The 15,907-nt window shown below is 39.5% G+C and overlaps 1 protein-coding gene across 4 annotated transcripts in view; it reads left to right on the top strand.

Moving 5' to 3' along the window:
* itga8 (integrin, alpha 8) overlaps positions 1-11,457 on the top strand; it is a 53,542-nt gene extending 42,085 nt beyond the window's left edge. For 3 of the 4 annotated variants that reach the window (XM_078797583.1, XM_078797584.1, XM_078797582.1), the window contains 8 exons: positions 3,796-3,875; positions 4,163-4,243; positions 4,572-4,677; positions 6,462-6,620; positions 8,489-8,605; positions 8,687-8,800; positions 8,960-9,064; positions 9,158-9,561. In XM_078797583.1, coding sequence (XP_078653709.1) covers positions 3,796-3,875; positions 4,163-4,243; positions 4,572-4,677; positions 6,462-6,620; positions 8,489-8,605; positions 8,687-8,800; positions 8,960-9,064; positions 9,158-9,406 — 1,011 coding nt within the window. In that variant the 3' untranslated portion in view covers positions 9,407-9,561. Of the gene's footprint in view, positions 1-3,795; positions 3,876-4,162; positions 4,244-4,571; positions 4,678-6,461; positions 6,621-8,488; positions 8,606-8,686; positions 8,801-8,959; positions 9,065-9,157; positions 9,562-10,358 lie in introns of those variants that run through there. The other variant, XM_058085241.2, reaches the window with a different exon arrangement.
* The last annotated feature ends 4,450 nt before the right edge of the window (positions 11,458-15,907 follow it).

Raw genomic sequence — 15,907 nt, 5'->3', positions numbered from 1 at the left:
GTGTGTGTGTGTGTGTCACAGCCGTCCAGATGAGAGTTATTAACTCTCCCCTTGCCCCCCCCCCCCCTTTTTTTTTTTTTTGGATGCTCAGGAATCCACAGGCTTATGCAGAACATACTTGCATGCACCCCCATGCACATGCTGGCTATATTGGTACCACTAAAGACTTCTCATCACTCCTCATTCCTTTCTGTTTCATGTCACAGATGTAAAAAAAAAAAAAAACAAGCAGAGCCAGCAGATAAATGCAGTGTGAAACATATCAACCTTTTCATCTGAGTTAACTCATTGGACATGATTAATCGGTTATTTAATTGTAAAGTATTTCTAAGTCAAAAAAAAATTCATTTTTTGATAAAGTGTCAAGCTGCACGGTGGACGAGTGGTTAGCATGCAGACCTCGCAGCTAGGAGACCCAAGTTCAATTCCACCCTACGCGCTAGCTATCAATACATACAAATATATATAATCCTGTCCTGTCATTTATCTTTCTGTTCATTAAATACAGTAAAATTGGTATATTTTAATCATTGTTGATTAATTATGATTAATTAACTTTAAAACTGTGATTAATCTTATTCCAATTTTCAATTATTTGACAACCAGTTTATAATGTCTTAGTAAAAAGATATTGTTTAAATATTGGCTGCATGGCAGACGAGTGGTTAGCACGCAGGCTTCACAGCTAGGAGACCCGAGTTCAATTCCACATCTCTGTGTGGAGTTTGCATGTTCTCCCCGTGCATGCGTGGGTTTTCTCCGGGTACTCCGGTTTTCCTCCCACATTCCAAAAACATGCTAGGTTAATTAGCGACTCCAAATTGTCCATAGGTATGAATGTGAGTGTGAATGGTTGTTTGTCTATATGTGCCCTGTGATTGGCTGGCCACCAGTCCAGGGTGTACCTCGCGCCTCTCGCCCAAAGACAGCTGGGATAGGCTCCAGCACCCCCGCGACCCTTGTGAGGATAAGCGGTAGAAACACTGTAGATAAGTAATTGTGCTCCATAGCTTCTATTCCAATCTGATGTTGTCTGATGTTCCCAGATTTTCCAAAAATTCCACAGAATTTTTCCCATAGAAAATGAATGGTGAGCATTTATTCTGTATTCATGTCGGGATGGAAACCTTGGAAACACTCCCTGAGTCTCTTCTTCTCCAATGGCGTATTGGCTTTTAACAAGCATCACTGCCCCCTGCTGCACACACCCTGAATTACAGCTCGGATCTTTGAAATGAACCACAAGAGCGTTTTTTTTTTGTATTTCAACTCATTAGAATGGGCAGGTCTAGAATACTAAAGTGATTTTACATAATATGTGTTATGTAACAGTACTTGGAATTCCGATATTGGCTAAAAATGATGTCTCGTCCAGTTCTCAGGAATTATTTTGGGGGTTTGAAGAGTTGGAACTGAATCCCGTCAGTCGGCAGGATTTTCAGTGGGGTCTATCTGGAAGTCACTGCCTTGTGGTCTCATGTGTGGTGAGCTTTCTGCTGATTGTTTTGACGTTTTGCAGCCAGCATTCCCACAAATCATTTCAGAGTCGTTTCACTTCATCGGCATTTTGTCAAAAATATAAATAGGGCGGGAACGTGAAATAATGAGCCTGCGTATGAATAAGATGCATATTTTAGTCTGCTGGTTGTGTTTGGTAATGCTAATTAACAATGCTTATTATTGTCTAGCTAGCTGGCAACACGAATGAGTACCAGTAGAGCGTAAGGCTGGGGCTGCATGAGTGCTGCCAGCACTGGGGAGTTGCGGTTCATTGCAGATTGGGACACTTTTTCCAAAATAACGACCCCAAACACACCATCAAGATGATCAAGTGCCTTGACGAGGAAGCTGAAGGTGATGGAGTGGGCATGAACCCATTCGAGGAAGGCGCAGGAAGTAAAAGTGTCGACCAATCAAAGAGGATTCTGGTGAATTCCATGTCCAAGAGGATCAAGGCCGTGTTAGATAGCAGTGGTTATATTTTATATTATACCAGCTATTTAGACAATAATGGCTAAATGAGAGTAAAGCTGTACTGCTTTCTAAGCTGTACACTACTGTGTACTACTATCTGACTGTATTAGCCCTTAATAAGATATATAAAATGATTTCTGAAATATGAAGTATTCGCTTTAGTGACCTACTATGTGAGGATCATCACACTGACAACAGATGCTCCACTCTGAGTCCTAAAACAGAAACAGTAAAAATTTTACAGACCTTTATGACGTCTTCCCTGTGACCGGCCCGTACCCATTTGGCCCCCGGATCTGGTCCACCTGGTTCTTCTCCACCAGCCTGGCTAATGCGTTCCATATCGACGGCCTCCCATCTTTGTCCCCTCGCTGCCCCTCGTTGAAGTCTGCTTGCTGTCATTTTCACAAGTATGCGTCAGGACCCGATGTCCAGCGCGGGGGCTTGAATGCACGCCTGCATGTGTTCTGCATTAGACCACATGACGGGGGATTGACGAGCATCTTAGCGTAGGCCTTGTCGACACTCCGCACTGGATCTTCTTCCTGTAATAACAGAAGATGTCCGACTTAATAGGGTCTTTCCTGTCCTATTAATGGCTATCATTCATTCATTTTCTACCGCTTTTTCCTCACGGGGGTGCTGGAGCCTATCCTAGCTGTCTTTGGGCGAGAGGCAGGGTACACCCTGGACTGGTGGCCAGCCAATCACAGGGCACATATAGACAAACAACCATTCACACTCACTCTCGCACAAAAAGTCTCCTCCCATTCCATGTGGAAGTGGTAAATTTTTGCCTTCTTAAGTTTCATTCATTCATTCATTCATTTTCTACCGCTTTTTCCTCACGAGGGTCGCGGGGGTGCTGGAGCCTATCCCAGCTGTCTTTGGGCAAGAGGCAGGGTACACCCTGGACTGGTGGCCAGCCAATCACAGGGCACATATAGACAAACAACCATTCACACTCACTCTCGCACAAAAAGTCTCCTCCCATTCCATGTGGAAGTGGTAAATTTTTGCCTTCTTAAGTTTCATTCATTCATTCATTCATTTTCTACCGCTTTTTCCTCACGAGGGTCGCGGGGGTGCTGGAGCCTATCCCAGCTGTCTTTGGGCAAGAGGCAGGGTACACCCTGGACTGGTGGCCAATCAATCACAGGGCACATATAGACAAACAACCATTCACACTCACTCTCGCACAAAAAGTCTCCTCCCATTCCATGTGGAAGTGGTAAATTTTTGCCTTCTTAATTTTAGGTGAAATAAATTTGGGGCTAACTTGTCATTCATTTTCTACCAAGGGGGTGCTGGAGCCTATCCCAGCTGTCTTTGAGCGAGAGGCGGGGTACACCCTGGACTGGTGGCCAGCCAACCAATCACAGGGCACATATAGACAAACAACCATTCACACTCACATTCATACCTATGGACAATTTGGAGTCGCTAATTAACCTAGCATGTTTTTGGAATGTGGGAGGAAAACCGGAGTACCCGGAGAAAACCCACGCATGCACAGGAAGAACATGCAAACTCCACACAGAGATGCCCGAGGGTGGAATTGAACCCTGGTCTCCTAGCTGTGAGGTCTGCACGCTAACCACTCGCCTGCCATGCAGCCAACAATATTTTTTAAGACATTATGAACTGGTTTTAATTGGGGTTGTCAAATAATGTAAAAATTTTAATAAGATTAATCAGTTAAAGTTAATTAATCATGATTAATCAACAATGATTAAAATATACCAATTTTTACTGTACCGTGCCGCCCTAATGGCTATCATTTGCTTTTTTAAACATACACATCCGTCTTTTTTTCCACAGCTGTCTGTCGGTTTGCGGTTTTCCGTCCAACGGCTAGAAGACGCGGGACCGAAGATCAGCTTCGAGCTCCAGATCCACAGGTGACACCAAGAATGACGCACATGCCGCTTCATCGTATATCCGCTTCAACACATTTAATACAAAGGCGACATTGTCTAGCATTTTGGCCTTATAAGGAAGAATTAGCCTGAAGGGCTGATGACTAGCTTGTTGTTTACAAGTTAAATATGGATCATCAAAAATATGTCATCTGATCCATCCCTGTCATTTATATTAGGTCACAGTTGTGTTACAAGATTGGGGGGTGTTATGTTTTATTTCATTGACACCCACTGTGAATCTCTCCCACCCCCCTCCACCACCACAGCTCCAACAAAGACAACCCTGACAGCAACCCAGTCAGCCTCAATCTGGCCATCGTTGCCAAAGCTCAAATTGATTTACGAGGGTGAGCATTTTCTTCTTCTCTAACATGCTTTTAAGTTTTTTTTTGTTTTTTTTTTTTTGGTGCCGGCGGCTTTTTTTTACTGCAGTCCCACAGTCTGTTTACGTGCAGATCCTTTTTCTCAAAATAAATGTGTACTAATCATATGCACATGCGTTAATTGTAATTAACCGTACAGGTAATGTTCCTTAACCGTCATGCAGGTATCACTCAGCCTCAGTGTGGAGGTGGTTTTACATGTTCAAGGGCTGCCGCTCTTGTACTGCGTTCAACTGAAAGCCGTGTTAGACTCCAGCGATATCGATCTATGTATCTATCGTTATGTCCGCAGGGTGTCTCATCCCTCTCAGGTGGTGCTGCCGTTCCCGCGTTGGGAGCCCAAAGAGAAACCTGTCAAGGAGGATGACGTGGGCCCTCAAGTGACGCACATCTACGAGGTAAGCATTTGCTATCGCTTCCAAAAATGACGGTAACAATGTTAATTATTTATTACGTGGGTTTTGGTTCTGCCTAAATATCACCAATTTTTGGAAGACTATGGAGAGGATTTTGGGTTACAATGTGACTTTTTCATGCGAGACATGGAGACCTTGTGTTAAGGGAAGATAGCATGTCGGTAGCATGTAAAAAAAGCCATTTACAAAAAATGGCTTAATCCAAAACCCCTGTTACTGGGGTGCCCCCTTTTTGTTTTGAGTTTGTTTGTATTAATTTTGTATAAATTAATTTGGAGTCGCTAATTAACCTAGCATGTTTTTGGAATGTGGGAGGAAAACCGGAGTACCTGGAGAAAACCCACACATGCACGGGGAGAACATGCAAACTCCAAAAATGGCTTAATCCAAGACCCCTGTTACTGGGGTGCCCCCTTTTTGTTTTGAGTTTGTTTGTATTAATGTTAACGTTTTGTTAAAAAAAAATTGTAATAAAGTTTAAAAAATTTAAAAAAAATTGAAAAAATAAAATGTAAAAAAAAATTGAATAAACAAAGTATACAAAATAAAACAATTGAAAAAATAAAGTATAAAAAGTTGAAAAAACAAAGTATGAAAAACAAAACAATTGAAAAAATAAAGTATAAAAAATTTAAAAACTGAAAAAACAAAGTATAAAAAATAAAACAATTGAAAAAATAAAGTATAAAAAATAAAACAATTGAAACAATAAAGTATAAAAAATTGAAAAAACAAAGTATGAAAAATAAAACAATTGACTAAATAAAGTATAAAAAATAAAACAATTGAAAAAACAAAGTATAAAAAATAAAACAATTGAAAAAATAAAGTATAAAAAATTGAAAAAAACAAAGTATGAAAAATAAAACAATTGACAAAATAAAGTATAAAAAATTAAAAAACTGAAAAAACAAAGTATAAAAAATAAAACAATTGAAAAAATAAAGTTAAAAAAAATGACGGGAAGGGAGGCAAAGGCTCGGAACGTCACGCTGCAACCATCTTGAGATGATGATGCGGCGATAATAGGACCTGACTTGTGGCCTCCAGGTGAGGGCAGGCAGTAAGACTAACGTGATGTTCCTTAGCCGGTACAAACTGTAACATGGTCTAATTAGTGTGAGGGGGGGGGGGGACAACAAGGTCAAAAAATACACAGAGAGAACGGTAGACACACTGGCGACAGTTTCCAATGAGTGTGTGTGTGTGTGTGTGTGCGTCCATGTGCTGTACATGTGATGTCGTTGTGTTTTAAAGGGGCCGCTGCTTCATTGAACTAGAGCACTGCAGCGTCTGGCCCATCCTGCAGCTGATAATGATTTTCATTGGCGGTACTTTTCCCACTTGGCAGCTGCTTCTACTTAAGGAGGACAGATTTTTTTTTTTTTTTTTTTGGGAGGGGAAGGGGGGTGCTCCAGCCAGAATTCCTGCCCTGCAGCACCAAGCATCAAGTCCTGTTATACCGACTGTGAATGACCTTGTGTGTGTATGTGAGAACGTGTGAGTGAGTGGAAAGGTGGATTTATCCACTTGATGGTTCATTTAAGCTCCCAGTTCATTCCCTCTCCGTCTTGATGCCTAATTGAAGCTGTGGATCGGTCTTGTCTCTTTTCTCAATCCCCACTGAGTGAAGGCCTTGCCGGCCTTCTCCACAGCACCAAAAACCCAGGTGGCCCGTGTCATCACGCCTCAGTTATGATAACCTAATTATAGCCCATAGTCACTTGAGGCCAACTAACTCCTCCATCTCTTCTAACGTCTCCTAGCTCCACAACTCGGGTCCCAGTAGTATTCGGGAAGCTGAGGTTGAGGTCGGGTGGCCTGCCCGTTTCCGTGACGAGAACCTGCTGTATGCCATGGAGATTAGAACTGATGGACCAATTAGCTGCCGGACGAATAGCAGCCTCAACCCGCTCGGCCTTCAGGTGAGACACCAGCCAAACACTACATGCATGATATCATATTAATAATGCATAGAAAACATACAGTAAATAAGCAGAATATTATCCCATTCAATCCCAACCTCACAATTTTGAGGAGTCTTTCATCAGCAAAAAAAAAGTTTGTTTCTACCTTTTTTCGTTCTATAGTATTCAGCAGTAAAACACGTTTCAGGAAAATATCAGTTCCCAACTAAAAATGGGAGTTACAAGATGGGTTGATATTGAAGATAGCCCTGTAGTAAAGTTCAGACATTCATTCATTCATTCATTCATTTTCAGTCATTCATTTCAGGAAAATATCAGTTCCCAACTAAAAATGGGAGAAAAACAACTTTTTGTTACAAAATAAATTTCAAGCATACTTTCATTCATTCATTCATTTTCTACCGCTTGTCCTCATGAGGGTCGTGGGGTGCTAGAGCCACCAGTGGTGGGTACACCCCACCACAGGTGGCCAGCCATTCACAGGGCACATATGACAAACAACCATTCACACTCACATTCATACCTATGGACAATTTGGAGTCGCCAATTAACCTAGCATGTTTTTGGAATGTGGGAGGAAACCGGTGTACCGCCATGCAATGCAACACCTGTTGCCAATAGGTGGCGCTGTGACGAAATCAGGAAGTGACCTATGGGGACCTCCGGGGTGGGGTCTTGATCACATGTACCAAGTATGACGAAGATCTGACCGCCTGGAGCCAACTTATTAACGTTCACAGTTTCACTCAGCGTGCAAGGCGACGCCATTATCTAAACGTCAAGGTTTGGCGGCGTGCCACGCCCACATCTTATGGAGCAGCCAAAAATCCTTCGCAATTTAACATCGCCCATCCGTCTAGTCACCGCTGATGCTACATTGAGCTCATTTGGTCAAACCCCCTAGGAGGAATTCGTCGAGATACGGCCCCAACTTTTCGCCCCAAAATTGCTGCCGCCATCCAAAATGGCCGACTTTCTATTCGTTTTACAATATGGGTTCTTGAGACTTTTTGGTGCGTCCTGTCACGATAGACTTCTCCACCGAGTTTCGTGACGATCCGTGAAACTGGTGGCGGGGGCTGATTTTTTTTTACATTTGAAGGTGGCGCTAGTGAGTGTATTTTGCTATGTGCGCGCTAACCACTCGTCCACCGTGCGACCTCATTTAAAGTTTATTGTTGCCATTGTAAAAACTGTCCTAATAGATGCCACTCTAGTGTAAGTATGAACAAATCAGTTTTGATTGCCACAGAGGTATTAAATTACGAGTAACTATGTTTATTATGTAAGCGTACAACTGGGATGCATCACAGTGAAAGCGGTTTCATGTCGCTAAACAAAACTAAATCAAAACTGACCGCTAATAGTTTTGTTAAGGCGGAATGTTGTACTGGAAGGCATTAGATAAATACACATTATGAATAATAATAATAGTCCATAACTACTCATGAAAAATGCATACACGCATCCGTGTCGTTTGCCAGTTGGCTCGAAGAGATGATTTTGCTAATTAGCAAAAATTACCGAGGTATTTTCCAATGCGTGATGATAGCATCTGTAGCATAGTTCAGGAAGAAAATGGCGTCTAATTGACTTGTGTATGAATGTAATGTGCTGCAAACTACGGCTTTTGGACCATTTTTTGAACCTGAATGATCAGTACCTCACAAAAACTATTTTTTGGAGTACTTTAGAGTCAGTGTTGGAGAGCATCATGCATGTTGGAATTCATGTTTACCTTGATGTACCCGGAGCTCCCTAGCACTGGTAGCACTCGTGCATCCCCAACCTCAATAGACAATAACGGCTGTGAGATTCCGTGGAATTTCCACAAACGTAAGTCACCGTCTCTTCTTCCTGCTTAGATATCATCTCTCCAAGACACCCCCGAACTTCTGGGCTTCTTGAGGAACACCAGCGCCCCTCCTCGCCGCCACAAGCGAGCCGCCAACGTTCCCCACGGTCACAGCGGTAAAACCCTGGTAAGGAAAAAAAAACGCATCATCACATCCACAACCAGAGCCAAAATCCTCCACAGGGATTCAGCGTTGTGTCTTCTCCAGAACTGCACTAACATCTCCTGTCTGAGGATCACGTGCATCGTGGGCCGCTTGGATCGGGGTCAGAGCGCGGTGCTGAAGATCCGTTCCAGACTGTGGGCGCATACCTTCCTGCAGGTCCGTGTCTGGTTCCGCGTCTTTGCTCTGTGTAGCTAAACTACAAAAGCCTGAAGTGGTCTTCATGACCTTTGAACTACAAGTCACAGTTTTAGGTTATCGGAGTCACATGATGTTCTACAGCCGGTCGGTCGACTAACTTGCATACTTGTCCCGCAGCGGCGTAATGACCCCTACGTCCTCAACTCCACCGTGTCCTTCACGGTCCTCGCCATGCCTTATCGGGTCCAGCAGCCCCCCACCTCGCTACAGCGCACCATCTCGGTAAGCTTCCTGTAGCATTTTACGTTAGGTTGATTGACGGGCGTCACTGCGTCCAGCGCTAGTTTCACACTGCGTGTCTTCGACGTCTTGTAGATGGGGACACCGGTCATATGGGGGACGCCGGATGTGTCCTTTGCCGTCCCCTTGTGGGTCATCGTCCTGGCTATCCTGCTGGGGCTGCTGGTGCTCGCCATGCTAACGCTCGCCATGTGGAAGGTACACATTCATAGCAGACTCCGTATTTCTCCATCTAACAAGGAAACGGAAAAAAAAATATTTAAAAAAAAACAGCAAAATTTAAAAATCTGCAGTAATTTTACAAAAATAAAGTCAAAATTTTAAGAATTTTATGAATTAAGAAAAAATTTTAAGAATTAAGAAAAATTTAATAAGAAAAATCGAATACGAAAATCATTGGAATAAAGTCATATCAACAATTTACATGAAAAAAAGTTTAAATAGTTTCATTAGAATAAAGTCAAAATAACCAAGAAAAAGTTAAAAAAAAAAAAAAAAAAGCATAATTCCGTGCATAGGTTTTCTCCGGGTACTCCGGTTTCCTCCCACATTCCAAAAACATGCTAGGTTTTTACCATAGGTGAATGTGAGTGTGAATGGTTGTTTGTCTATATGTGCCCTGTGATTGGCTGGCCACCAGTCCAGGGTGTACCCCGCCTCTCGCCCGAATGTGAGCTGGGATAGGCTCCAGCATACCCACGACCCTCGTGAGGATAAGCGGTAGAAAATGAATGAATGAATGAATGAATGAAAATATGCTTGAAATCTATCTTGTAACTCCCATTTTTAGTTGGGAACTGATATTTTCCTGAAACGTGTTTTACTGCTGAATACTATAGCATGAAAAAAGGTAGAAAAAACTTTTTTTTTTGCTGATGAAAGACTGGAGTCTTATCTTTCTATTGGTAGGTTCCATGTTTACTTAGAACACAATAGAACACAAGGCACGCCCGAAGACTGCTGGGATAGGCTCCAGCATACATGCGACCCTCGTGAGGATAAGCGGTGGAAAATGAATGAATGAATGAATGAAAATATGCTAGAAATTTATTTTGTAACAAAAAGCTGTTTTTCTCCCATTTTTAGTTGGGAACTGATATTTTCCTGAAACTTACCTATGGTTATTTAAAGTAAGAAAAAGTTGAAATATTATGATTTTTTTTTTTAAAACAACAAAAATGTGGGAAAACATAATAGACATTTTTCCCTGATATATCACCAAGGGTACGAGTCCGCCCATTTGAGAAGCGTCTAATAGGTCATGTTTTTCTCCCAGTGTGGTTTCTTTGACCGGGCCAGGCCACCAGCTGATGACAACATCTCCGACCAGGAGCAGCTGACATCCGATCAAACGGGGGATGCCTAAAAAAAAAAAAAAAAAAACGAGAAAGAAACTTGTAACACATCCGAATAGGAGAACTGTGGCTTTGGAGGAACGTGCACCTTCTGACTGAAATGGATCAGATCCAGGATCTGGAGTCATCGGATCTGACATTTTACCTCTTTTGCCGACAAAATGGCCCGCGTGCGAGGAGGGCACCACGGGCCGATGTTGACGTGTGACGCTGCGGGACCGACGCACACTTTGAGTGGAACACGTTGGGGATTGTTTATCCGTGTTGATGAAGGAGCACAGTGGAGTTGGTCAAAGGAGGCACTGGGAGGCTTCACACCAGCCACAATATTAGGTACGCCTGCACAATCCTAACTGGCCGTCTGTTTTGGATTTCACTTTTTACAATCATAAGAGCTTTTCTTCCGCACCCACGGGTGACCTAGCGAAGTTGGGCGAGGGGGTCTAGAGTCTTTGTCCATGCATGCGGTGCCCAACAACTTCTACCAGAGCTTTTCTTCCTGTCACTTACACACGCCAGTGACCTAGATAGGAGTAGAGGAGTTAGGACTTTAATAGACGTCATTTAGGGTTGTGCAGGTGTACCTAATGAATTGTATTGTTTGTGTGGATGAATATACATAAACATGTGCAGGTACTGTACATATTGTGTGTGTATTTGTGTGTATGTGTGTGTGTGTGTTAAGTTGTGGCATCTCTTTTTGTCAATTCCCTGCAGCTGGGTGGCCCCTTGATGTGGCAAGGGGACGGTCTGGTTGCATGCTGATGCGTGTGTGCGTGTGTGTGTGTGTGTGTGTGTGTGTGTTGCACACAAACAGATGCATTAACATGAAGGCACAAAATCAAATGTGTATATTTATGAATGTACGTGCAATATTTGGACATTGCGTGATAACTGAAGCTTGTTTACACTGGCATTATTTTATCAGAGCTTAATAGCGTTTATGTATATACTGTAAGTAAGTCATGAGTATGATAGTTTTGCTGAACAACAAAAAGCAGTTAATAAAGTGTGTCTTAAGACTTGAGTGTTTAAACGTTGTATGGTGTTGACTCAGGAAGAAAAATCTCAGGAAGAACTCTTGCACCCCCTGGCGGAAAGAAGATAAGTAGCATTGACCCTTGCTTGACAGCAGCTTTTGGCTAAGCTGAACAGCACCCTCTTGTGGCCACAATCTGTGGTACAAGAGAATGTGTATTTATTATTAAAAGGACTACAGCACTAAAATTAAAGTAAAAAATGACACCACGTACCTCTCTATAGGACTCTTTTATAACTTATTCTGACCCGAACACATCAACATCAGCGGTGTTTCAACACAATAAAAGTAACTCCACTCCAAACAAACAAGTTGCAACCACACTTCCTGATTGTCACGAGACAGACCGCGAAATGCATTCACGGACACTACAACATCGTCACATTGTGTATCGCGTGTATGTGTGGACTAAATAAACAGAAATACAAAGAAAAATAATAAATTTATATTCTCGTTACTTATTTTGTATCTTTTAATGCACGTCTCTAGTCCATTTGCCATTGTAACGACACTTCCTGATTGTCACGAGACAGACCACGAAATGCATTCAAGGACACTACGAACACCGCCACATCGTGTATGGCGTGTATGTGTGGACTAAATAAACAGAAATACAAAGAAAAATAATAAATTTATATTCTCGTCACTTATTTTGTAACTTTAAATGCTGGAGTACAATTTGCTGCGTTTCAGTATTTCAGTAGACTCGGAAGTCGCAGAAAATTCCTGAATCACGTGGTGTTTGTGAACGCAACTCCTCATTGCTCACAACAGTCTGATTCAAATAGTGTGCTATTGAAAAAAAGCAATGTTAGGTAAATAGACTTTCAGACATTTTAATTAATTTGGTGCTGTTAATACATACAAATATATAATCATGTCTTATCATTTATCTTTAATTTATCATTTATGTCTAATAAGAGAAAGAAAAAAAGAAAAAAGGAGCCATTCAATTCATTTAGACTCTTTATTCTTTTGTATATATTTGTTGAAATTGGAACTCAAACATTGTTAAGTAAAGATTGAACAGTTTCTGACTAGCAAACCTCAACACCATCAAAAACAGGGACGGGGGGGTAAGGTAACATTATTGATACATAATAAACGCCACTGTAGTCGGACATTGAGTAGGGTATTATAGCTGAAACAGATCCCCGATTACAAAATACTTTTACAAAGTCAGTGTATGGGTGTTTTTTTTTTTGTTTGTTTGTTTGTTTGTTATTTTTTTTTAGAAAGAAAGTGCTCGTACAGAAGCTGTCGTTTGTTTGAATTAAATAAGGGATGACATAATGTGGATATCTTCCTCCATACTCAACATATTGGAAGACGTTGGCTATTTACAAATTAAAATAATAAACAGTTTTTGTGCACACCCATACAACGGAGGTCAAAGTGCAACGCCGCCATCTACCGTCTTCACCAGCATGATAAACAATTAGGTCATTTTAAGGGTATTTTATTGTGTAAATTTTTAACTAAAAGGTTAATTACAGGTTTTTTTTTAAGTTTTTTAAATATAAGAATGTTGTTTTTCTTGATTTTTCCCAAGCTGTTGCACCCCAACACTTTAAAAAAAAAAACCCCTCGGCTATTATATACTGTATCCTTATTAAACATGGCCTAATTAAGGCCTTAAAACAGATATTAGATATATTAAATTTTGACCAAGCTACAACACTTAGTCTACCAGTGCAAAAAAATATTTGTGTTTGGGTGCAGTCTATTTCCTGGAAAAATGCTGCCTGGCGTCACACCAACAAGGCCACAAGTTCCTGGTAAGCAACTTTATCTATCAAACACAATATAATTTCATCTTTTACATACATTTTAAGTGTCAATTCTTCTTTTCAAAGAGATCCTGTGAGCAAATTTAGTTTATTTCTTTGTATTTCTTGTGTACGCTAAATAATCTAGCTAGCTGCTAGCTACGCTGTAGTAGTAGCAGTCAAGCTAGCAAATTGGGCCCTTTTTTTATGACCAAAAAAAGCAGTCAGATCTAAAAGTAATGGGTATAAAAGTAATAACTTTAAGGGTACCACACCGCTGAGAAGCTACTTTAGCCCTAAAATGTACAAGAATGTACTTTTTTCTTTGTTTTATGGCTTCATTTGTACCGTCACCGCTATTTTGTTTTTGCGTATTTTGATTTAGCTGCGTATTAGAGCAACACTGAGAAGAATTTTACTACTAGAATTAATTTGGAATGTTACAAGTCATCATTTTCTGGAGGGTAAAAGTCCTAATTTCGGAAAGAAAAAATGCTAAAGGTAAAATTCTAGTCATATATGTTAAAATGGGTGTTGTCAAACTCCACTTGAGTATTTTTTTGTTGTTGTTTGGCTTAGAAAATTTGTATTGTACTTAGTTGTTTAGCCTTTACTCTATAGCCGGTTTGACGTAGCATAAGAGAGGCTAAATTAACTAAAATACAAATATACTATAAGCCATAAAGACCGCCATAATTGTGAATGTAGTATTCAACATTGGCCACTAGGTGTCAGTAATTGTTAGGTGAGACAAGCACCAGACGCGATCGCACAATAATAATAATTAATCATCATAATAACATGAGTTACTGTTGCAGACATAGCCCACAATAAGCTGAAACTCAACTCTGAACCCCCGATGTCACTTCCTGTCCGCCATCGATTCTGCTCCCCTATAAGGTAAGCTGTCTTAAAAGGCTTATTTTCTCTGATTATGTCCTATTATCGTATTTTCACTCCGGAATATAAGTCGCAAAAAGCCAAAAATTATAATAGGTATTAAAAAAAACATACATAAGTTGCATTTTTTGTAGGTAATTTATTTTACAAACTACTTGACCAAAACTACGTTCTAACAATAAAAGAAACTATACATGTGGGCGGGACTTTGGTGTATATTTTTTTAAAAATACCATAGAGAACATTTATATTATTAGAGCCCTCTAGATATGAAATAACACCCCTATAGTCACCTTTATACTCGTGATTATGTCACGAGTGTAAAGTCTGGTGCTTGTATGTTTCACCAAACATTACATTAACATTGCTAACACCTAGTGATCACAATTTGAATGCGTCGTCTTAATGCCTCATATTTTTATAATATGCATATTTTTTACTAATGCTTTGCTGTATGTAATTTTTACATTTTTTTTGCTTATTTTGTTTAGAGTGAAGCTGTAAAATTTCAATTATTTTATCAATTATTTTATTGATATTAGAAACACAAGATAAAGATTAATTTTGTCTTTAAAAATATATTTTTCCAAAAATTTAATTTGAAAAAGAGCAGTCACCTAATATTTGATCGTCTTATATTCAGGGTCTTCAGATTGCAGGTTTTTTAAAAACTCATAATATGATTTTTAGGTGTTATTTTATTGATAATAGAAACACAAGATAAAGATTAATTTTGTCTTTAAAAATATATTTTTCCAAAAATTTAATTTGAAAAAAAGCGGTCACCTAATATTCGGTCGTCTTATATTCATGGTCTTCAGATTGCAGCTTTTTTTAAAAAACTCATAATATGATTTTTATGTGTTATTTTATTGATATTAGAAACACAAGATAAAGATTAATTTTGTCTTAAGAAATATATTTTTCCAAAAATGTAATTTGAAAAAGTGCAGTCACCTAATAATATTCGATCGTCTTATATTCATGGTCTTTGAATTGCGGCTTTTTTTTAAACTCATAATATGATTTTTATGTGATATTTTATTGATATTAGAAACACAAGATTAAGATTAATTTTGTCTTTAAAAATATATTTTTCAAAAAATGTAATTTGAAAAAGAGCAGTCACCTAATTTTCGATCGTCTTATATTCATAGTCTTCATATTGCGGCTTTTTTTAAAACTCATAATATGATTTTTATGTGTTATTTAATTGATATTAGAAACACAAGATAAAGATTAATTTTGTCATAAGAAATATATTTTTCAAAAAATGTAATTTGAAAAAGAGCAGTCACCTAATATTCGATCGTCTTATACTCAGGGTCTTCAAATTGCAGCTTTTTTTTTAACTCATAATATGATTTTTATGTGTTATTTTATTGATATTAGAAACACAAGATAAAGATTAATTTTGTCTTAAGAAATATATTTTTCCAAAAATGTAATTTGAAAAAGTGCGGTCACCTAATATTCGGTCGTCTTATATTCATGGTCTTCAGATTGCAGCTTTTTTTAAACTCATAATGTGATTTTTATGTGTTATTTTATTGATATTAGAAACACAAGATAAACGTTAATTTTATTAATTTTTAATATTTTTAAAATTAATAATTTAATAATTAATAAAAAAAATCATTAATTTTTTCTTGCGATTCAGCTTTTCAGTGTGACCCTAATACGCCATCTTCCATGTCGGAAGAAACATAGCGGTTTTGTAGCTCGCCATCCCGTGCGGGTAATCCCATAATCTGTCATCACA

Source organism: Doryrhamphus excisus, linkage group LG17, assembly GCF_037039965.1.
Source record: "Doryrhamphus excisus strain RoL-2023G ecotype Guam linkage group LG17, RoL_Dexc_Guam_v1.1, whole genome shotgun sequence".
NCBI lineage: Eukaryota > Metazoa > Chordata > Actinopteri > Syngnathiformes > Syngnathidae > Doryrhamphus > Doryrhamphus excisus.
Note: the sequence above shows the minus strand (reverse complement) of the source record. Positions and strands in the feature narration are given on the sequence as shown.